The 9,019-nt window shown below is 35.1% G+C and overlaps 1 protein-coding gene across 4 annotated transcripts in view; it reads right to left on the bottom strand.

Moving 5' to 3' along the window:
• Window positions 1-786: 786 nt before the first annotated feature.
• LOC120420403 (hemicentin-2-like) overlaps window positions 787-9,019 on the bottom strand; it is a 72,522-nt gene continuing 64,289 nt past the window's right edge. For all 4 annotated transcript variants that reach the window (XM_039583412.2, XM_039583413.2, XM_039583414.2 and 1 more), the window contains exons 10-12: window positions 7,375-7,442; window positions 6,258-6,745; window positions 787-1,084 (exon numbers count right to left, since the gene is read on the bottom strand). In XM_039583412.2, coding sequence (XP_039439346.1) covers window positions 6,344-6,745; window positions 7,375-7,442 — 470 coding nt within the window. In that variant the 3' untranslated portion in view covers window positions 787-1,084; window positions 6,258-6,343. The remainder of the gene's footprint in view (window positions 1,085-6,257; window positions 6,746-7,374; window positions 7,443-9,019) is intronic.

Here is a 9,019-nt window from a genome sequence, read left to right as displayed (position 1 = left end):
TTATATTTGTATTTATGACAAGTAATCCACGAAAATATAACAAGTCAGTTTTAAAAAATAGTTATTTGATACCTACCTTAATTTGTGTAAGAGTATTCCATCGATTTCGGATGCAGTAAGAAAAATATGAACTGTAAACTTTTCAATTGTTTTATTCCATAATTAGTGATATCGGTCTTATTTCTTTTTCATATTCTTAAAATTACTTATATTTACAATACTAGTAGCCATAGCCCTATAACTGTTTTAGTAGTTACACTTCATAGCGTCAATTACTCCCTTGCTAAATGATTTATGTACTCCTTGTTTATTGTATGCACCACATTTGTATTTTTTTACCTTTTTTAGTTCATAGAATGCAGCATATTATTACTTATGTTGCAAAGTTGGTTTCACCTTAAGTAAATTGGCTAATAGTTTTGTTGCTTGCGTTATCGATATTATTTGTTTATCTACGGTTGATGAGTTGTGTTGTGCCTTGTTTGACGATTTCATTCACTTGACGTTACGTCACATGTTGTTTACTATGTTTTTATCCATAATTCTATCTTTCCACATTTCAACAATAAGCGCCACATTTTTATTCATAATAAAAATTTATGCATTTTTGCTCAACCATCTTCTCGGTTTTGGAATCGAAATAATTCATATAGTGTTGCAATTTTCCATCAGCAGCTATGAGGGTATGATTATAACTATTATCAACGTGTGTGTATGGATTTGACGATCTTCTTCTTCTATTTAATTAGTGTTTATTTGTGCTTTTTGCGCACTTTTTCGACGCTGTTTGCAGTTTATTATTCGATAACTTTTGGCACTTATGCATTTAAAATATACACACGTGGCTCCGCACGTGGTGGAACCTCCCTTCACGGGGTAGCCATCACGTGTTGAGATTGAGCACAAAGAAGCAACCCAGCAAAAGAGTCATGGAGAACCGCTGTCAAGCCACTGCTGCCAATCCCACTTTGGGACGAACTGCAGCGTGGGCAAAGACAGGACCGTGATGAGTGATGGACTTTTTCCCTCTGCCGTGCCACTTTCAATTTGTCGGCGATCGTAGAACTTGAGTGACGTACGGAAGCTGGAATGGGAGGGGTGGTAAAGGGAAAAGTTTAATGAATGGGATTTTTTTTGGTTGGAGTCTTGAGTCGCTTAGTGTTTAAAAAATATATATTTTAAGGAAACTGTTCATAGTACGTGGTGCTCTGCATTTTTCTTTAAAGCAATGAAAAACTCGAAAGCATTTTCTCATTATTTGATTTTAATCAAATAATAGCAGTTTTAAATTACTGTTTGAGTTTTTCACCACTCGCACCCGGTTTTGTGGTATTTGCTGGCTAGGCCAGGCTGCAGCTGATGATGGCCCTTATTTGCACATGCCACCTCAACCCGTACAGAGGGAGGTCCATGAAGAACGAACAGAACGTCGACCGGGTAGAATTTAAATACCAATTGCCACGTAATTTGCGTACAAACTTCAACCATGTTGCTGGCTGCACTACTGTCGGCAGGCCACATAGGATGCATTGCGGTGGTTTTAAAAAGTTTTCCACTTCATTTGCTCGTTACGGTTTGCCACTACTACATACCACTGCTCCATTGGGTGAGCAATAAACAGTGTGTGTGTGTGTGTGTGTGTGTGTGTGTGTGTGTGTTTGTATTTCATTTTATGTAGGGTCGGATGCAAAAGTGGTTATTGCAATATGGGTTAAATGGTTTAAAAGTTATGTTCAAGAATAATGTTAGATTTTTTTGGCAGGATGGTTTTGGAATGTAATGTCGCATTTAGTAATATTTCCGACAAATCTACAGTAGGCAAAAACAAAGTTTGTGCAGCCCTTGCACACTTTACACATTTTGTGATGGAACATGCGGAAAAAGAAAGTTTGACTAAAACATAATACAACATTTTCTTCAGAAACTCATGACCACTAGCGTGCACAGGATGGGGCAACTGCCCCACCATCCTACATTTTGCCACAAAAAAACCTCATGAAAAAAAAATGATTTTTATCAAAAATTTCATAACAAATACTTTGAAAAAATCTAAACACGATAATAACAAGTTTTTTCACCTTTCGAAATATAAACAAAAAGAAATTAAATAAAAAAATAAATCACAATTATTCCAGTGACCCAACCCAAAATAGTCATCTTTGACTAATTTAGAAAAGAATTGGGATTAAATATAAAGTTCTTTAAGTTCTAAGTTCTTAAGTTCTTAACTTATCTAAACTTTATTCTGTAAACTGTCAATTTAGCTAAATCACCAAAGATTCGCTAAATATACATTTTGGGGTGAATATAACACATTTTTGGGTTCCTTTGGATCGAAGAACTTGATTTTCAGTTGAAATTTCTTAAAAACACGGAATTACGTCGTCGGAAAATCCACCATTTTCCACCAGGTTGCTAACACGAATTTTGGCTATATGAGAAACATTGGCTATAATCCTATGAAAAATCAAACAAACTTCAAAAAATTATAGTGTTTTAAGATCGGGATAGTGTCCCAAGTAACAATTTAAGTTTTAAAACGATCTAGAAGAGATTATTAAGAGTCGTTGGCCAAAAATGGTTATAAAACATTTTAGTCCTACATGCTGTATTAAACACGAGTTAAAGCTGAGTTAAGTGCAAAGTGGACTATTTTAGGAGGTTATGAAGATCAATTTTCAAGGATGTTTTAAAACGATATAATCTAGCAGATAAGTTTTAGCAATGTCTTCAAAGACTCTTGCTGAATTAAATAAATCTTGTGTAAATGATAAATGGTTTTGGAGTATCCTGGAAGACTTCTTAGCGACTGAAATAAATCAAGATATAAATGGAACAGCTCTTGAAGAAAACCAAACGTGCCTTAACTAGATCTTATTGAATTCAAAAATATTATCATCAAAACCATTCTGTCTTATGGTGTACCCTACTTGATAAACAAGTATTAGAAAATTATACAAGACAAAAATTTACAAGGAAAATGCTATATTGAAAAATAAAACATGCATAATTTAGTGAACATATCCAAAAAGTTCATGCCATTAAAAAATGATCGAATAATTTTTCAAGATGCCTCGAAAAAATACTGCTCGCCTTGTTGAATCTTTAAATAACCTACAAGATTTTCATGCCAAAATACGTTTAATTTCTGATATCTCTCAAATATTCAACATGGCTGCGATTTTTTGCCCAATTTCTTGCCTCTCAATATGGCGAAAATCGTTAAACCATTCTTTTCTTGATTAAAACCATGTTAAATGTAATTATTCTAAGCATGCTCTTGGTGGGGACTTCTGAAGAACTGTAGGACTTGTGAAAGACTTGATATTGCTTTAACCAAGGCTAAATCACACGTTGCACTGGCCGTAGCGCATGCTTGTATCGATGGTGGAAAATAGATCCGGGTAGTGAAAATTTCTGGACCAACACGGGAAAAGGGTGGACAAAAATTTCGACTGTGTAGCTAATTTTCAGGTTCACATTACTCGGACACTCAAACAACAGCAATCCTCTCCAGCTTTCTTCCGCAAAGGGGATTTAGATGAGTAGTTACCTGTTGTCTAAGAACTTTAATAATAATTGTTCCAAATTTGCATGCGCCCTTTTTGATTGTTGCTGTAGATTTGATCATAATTTTCTCTCTAAATAAATAAACACAATAATAGCTCTGTTTTTTATTCATATAACATTAACAATACTGCGGAAAAACATACTACATGACAAAACGTATTCCAAAGTGTCAATTATTTGGTTTGGCTTTATTTCGTCACATATTCTATATTTCACTTTATCATGAACATGATCATGGTTTTCGTCACTTTTTCTTTATTTCACATACACATTTACAACGTTTGTCATAGGTTTCATCCGCCACAGAAAAAATAATCACAAATAACACTTTTTATTCTCTTATTAATCGATCACCTAACCTCTAAACTGCACTGAACAAACTGAGCGTAGCAATACATGCAACAAAATATTCATGGTTTTAATTAAGCCATTTCTAAAACTGAAGAGTTTTAATCTTATCTTCAGGAAGCCGTTGTGAATTTAAAACATTCTTGAACAAATCAACTTATTCTTGGACAAGAAAATGCCGTTTTGGAAGTTGAAATAGTTAATTTGAACGCTAGTCAAGTTAATAATTTAAAAAAAAACACATTTGCTGCCTCGTTAGTTTTCATCCAATGATGGATTACGAATCAGCATAGACATTGCACAACACTAATTTTCTTCAATCCTCAGAAAAAATCACAAACTAGAGACGGCATGGTTCGACTGCTCCTTGAATAATTTTAACCGCAAACAAATCACTTTTCGCTTTAAATGGTTTTCACAGAGATAGCAACAATAATGGTAACGGAATTTTTATTTCATAATCTGTAAATTCACACAAAATGTCTCCTGCAACTGCGCTGCTGCTGCTGCTCCATGATTGAAATGTTGCTTTTGACAGCTAAAGTCCTACGGTTTTGGAACATGCAACTACTAGCACAATTGGTTTTAAGATGGTTTTATTTGAGTCACTAGAAGAATGCTTGAAAATCTTATTTAAACTAATAAATAAAACTGTTCCGACAGTCTTGAAAACCTACTAGAAAAGTTTTCAAGATATCTTGAAAGAAAAGCGATGATAGAACTTGATAGGATAATTCAAAGTTGTTATAAAACTTGGTAACATTTTCCAAAGCTTTAATAAAACTTGTGAAGAGTATTAGGCAAATCGTTTGTTACTTGGGGTCAGTTATCCATTGTAATTATAATTATTGAAAATTTTCTCAAAAATACGTATTTTTTTGGAATTTTGAAATATTTAATAGTATTGTTATTGCAATACGGGTATTAAATGATCGAAATTTTGTCATACATTTAGAAAGTTTAACATACATTTTTGCAATTCCGTCGTGAAACTACTTACTTTTCCTGTCATTCTTGAACGACGAAATAGCCTACTTTATGTACCAAAAATAACAGAATCGAATAGCAACACTTTTCAAAATAAATGCTGAAAAGTTCTACTTTTCAACACTGAAATGGGTGCTGAAAAGTTGAACTTTTCAGCACTTGTTTCGAAAAGTAACACTTTTCAACATTTTTTTGATTTAAACGATTTATTGACAAAATACATGAAAATTTGACTTAAAATTGCACTCAATGGGTGTATTTCGAAATTGCAAAAAATGTTGTATGGAACTCGTTGCAAAACTTGATTTTTTCAGCACTCGTCGTATTTATCCAACTTGGTGAACCTCGTTGGATAAATGTACGACTCGTGCTGAAAAAATCCTATTTTTGCAATTCCACTGTGAAACTGTCAACTTTTCCTGCCCTTCTGGAGAAACGAAACGGCCTACTTTTCCCTACCAAAAATAACAGAATGGAAAATTAATACCTTTCAATAACAGTGCTGAAAAGTTCTACTTTTCAGCACTGAAATGGGTGTTGAAAAGTTGAACTTTTCAGCACTAGTATCGAAAAGTAACATTTTTCAATATTGTTTTGTTTTGAACGATGAATTTACTAAACACATGAATGTTTGACATAAAATTCCATTAAATAAGCGTTTTTCGGAATTGCAAAAAATGTTGTAAGCAACTCGTTGCAAAACTTGATTTTTTCAGCACTCGTTGTATTTATCCAACTCGGCAAACCTCGTTGGATAAATGTACAACTCGTGATGAAAAAATCTTCTTTTTGCAACTTGTTGCATAAACTACTATTTTGCAACTTGTTGCATAAACTACTATTTTAAGTATACTAAAACATTTCACATGACTATATATTTTCGGAAGAACACTAAAAATTTTGTTTCAAATGATCGGGTTTTTTTTCATGATTTTCGAAAATACTAAAAAATTGAAAATACTGGAAAATAATAAACTCTATTTACAAAACTGCGTTCGAAAGAATTATCAAAATTTCAGTTTTTTTTCAATGTGGGTACAAATGACCGGAAATATTTTATACATTTCGATAGTCATATTTTTGTGGTATCAAATGAGCGGATTTTTTTTTGGTAAATGTTTGGTATTTTTTGGAAATTACGAAGTTTTTATTTTTATATAGCCCAAATCTCATAAGGCGTCATCCATAAAATTTGTCACGTGTCACAAGAAAGCACACAAGCGACGAATTAAACTGTCGATTTTTCACTCTAAATGTATTAGAAATAATACACCGTGCCTGTAATGCAATTTTTCGCCACTTAAAAGAATTCAAATATCGTAAATATATTTTTAAAATTGCTTAATACTTACTACACACATAACCCATCTCATCCAAACAACTAGCAGCTTTAAACAATGCTCAGTCGCACATCTAGCAGCAGAAATAACAGCATAAATCACAACGATGAGTGTAACAGTACCGGGGACGAACACGGCGAGGGCGTCGGATGTTGGAACTGGATGGCCATGGTGGCTTGGAGGACCTTCCTCCGGGTAAGCCGAACCAGCCGGAGCAACCATCGGGCCAACAGCTGGCGTAGATGCACGAGCAGGACAATTAGCAGCTTGGCCTCGCCAGACCAGCCAGTCGATGATTGATGTGGTCGATGGTGGAGATGGCGTGGCATCGATTGGAACAGCCCAAAGCCACCACGATGGGCACTGACCACGATTCCGGTCGCACCCGAGGAGCTCATCAGATCGTGTTCGCTGCCCTGCAGACCCTTGTAAAGGCGTCCGTTTTTGTGGATCTTGTTCGTCTCTTCGGGTTGGTCAACGTTTGGCGTGGAGTTGATTTCCTGTTGGATGTATTTTTCATGGGTTAATGTTGGTAACAATTTCTTGACTTGAGACTTATGTTTGCTAGAATTTTCACTTCGTATCATACACTATGCCCATATTTGGGCCTAGAGCACAGGACGTGCTTCAATCAATTTTCATTTATACACGGAAAGGAAATCCATCGCCAAATCAGCAAAGAGATTTTCCTGATTTGTATTTGATGATATTCGCCATTTTTTGGCTAAAACCAGCAGCTAAGTAAAATCAAAATCATAGTCTGCTGGTTTGTTTTCGCTAATCAATGTCAAAATATTTGACAGCACAAAAACTAGCACAATTTTTCGCTGCTTTTAGCGTAGCCGCAGAAAAAAAAATCGCTGAAGCGTAAATAATCGCTGATTCTAACGAAACTGATCCTCCAAACAGTGAAAAGTGTTACTAAACCAGTAGATTTTTTGACAGGTTCTGCGGGGTGAGCGAACTTTATCGCGTTTTGGCGATGGATCCCCTTTCCGTGTAGCAGATTCCTACTTTTTAATGCATCTGCACCAACAGGTTTTTAAACATGACAACGTGATGATTATTGATAAATAAAACAAACTTTAAAAATAAATCATATAAATAAAATAATCAGGGAACAACTTACATCATTCGATGTGTCCTCAACGCTGTTCAGTCTATGTGCAGTTTTAGTCTTTTTCTGGAGCTCCATCTCTGTTTGGTGGGGTTGCAGGTGAGTAAAAGAAAACCGGGTACAGAAATATCCCTTTATTAGAGGAAGAAATTAACCTAATAGCACCCCATTTTTGCACAGACAACGCAATTCCGTGTGTGAAGTGGAGTCGAGTTTTATAATCTGCTGTTTCAACGAATTGTGATTGCGTGCTTCCAGCAGTGTTTGAATGAGGGAACATGTGTGTGTGTTTGTTTGTGGAATCATGAACTGAAAACAATGGGAACTTCATGCTGTCCCTCCACCGCCCACGTGGCGATCGTCACCATCATCACCATCATCACCATGACACTTGGGCACGCTAGCAAACTGGGCTCCATTATAAACCCAACCAACGGCTCACCCGTTATTGTGAATGGGATAGTAGAATTAATTTCTGGAATGTTAATGCCTTTGCATTCAGCGCGGATTGTTTGTTTTGTTCACCGCCGCCGCTGCTCTCTGTTTGGAGTAGGAGCACAATGGGAGCATAACTGTTACCTATATTGTCATGACAAGAATCGGTGTTTTTTTTTGTTCGCTGCAGTTTTCCAACACAAAAAATAACATCAAAATGCACCATCAGGGAACGCGAAAAAAAGAATTCAGTAGTAGAGGGGGAGGTGCCACATATGCATACTTTCAAAAGTGGTTCAACCTAGTCGCGGTTAGTACAATGGTGAACCATAATACGAGGAAAATGCTAGCTGGATGATTTTTAATATTTTTATGTGCTTTTACACTGGGAACATTGCTTTTAATCGTGCAGGTTGAGCTGGGAAGAAGGCTAGAATTCTTGTTATGGCTCAGGAAGTTTAAAGCAAAAGGAAATTTCGTGGAAGGCATGGTATAAACAGAATAGAAATTTCTAAAAAAAATGTAAATTCAGTTATGGGACCATCCACAAACCACGTTGACACTTTTTTGGAAATCTCAACCCCTCCCCCCCATCGTGGACAATTTCCATACAAATAAAATAAATCGCCAACCGAACAATTATCCACGAAATCCGCTGATTACATTAGATTTTAGATGTTGTATTAATTTAATTGACTGAGACTTCGTAGTAGGCATGTCTAAGTGTCCCTCAAAGAGTACTTTATTTACAAATGACATTATCCGATTCCAATGTTAAAAAATGTATGATTTGTAAAAAAATATTATCTTTTTCCAAAAAATACATTGAAATACGGTTTGTTAACGACTCATTTTTAAAGGGGGTAGAATGTTTGGCCTTTTGTTTTCAAATATAAGTCATACATTTAATTTGTAAATTTCAAATATGTCCGTTTTCCGTTCATCCATCAGTTTCCGAATCGTCGATATTGTAGACATTTCAAAACTTTATTGTTTTAATTTTATTTTTATGAGGCTAAAAAACAAAAAGAGCGAGTTTGCAATGTTTTTCAAGCTGTTTTTTTTCCTGGAAAATCGAATACCTCGAAAACCTTTTTTTAAGATTATTATGGAGTACTTTTGATTCCAAATTTAATCCCCATCGTTTTTAGAATGATGTAGAGTCATGGTTAGATATTTTCAGATTGTAACATTTTTTCTGAATAGTCCTAATCTTAGTTAT

Source organism: Culex pipiens, chromosome 1 (genome assembly GCF_016801865.2).
Source record: "Culex pipiens pallens isolate TS chromosome 1, TS_CPP_V2, whole genome shotgun sequence".
In the NCBI taxonomy this organism is placed as follows: Eukaryota; Metazoa; Arthropoda; class Insecta; order Diptera; family Culicidae; genus Culex; species Culex pipiens.
The sequence above is the reverse complement of the archived record's forward strand: the minus strand, read 5'-3'. Positions and strand labels throughout refer to the sequence as shown.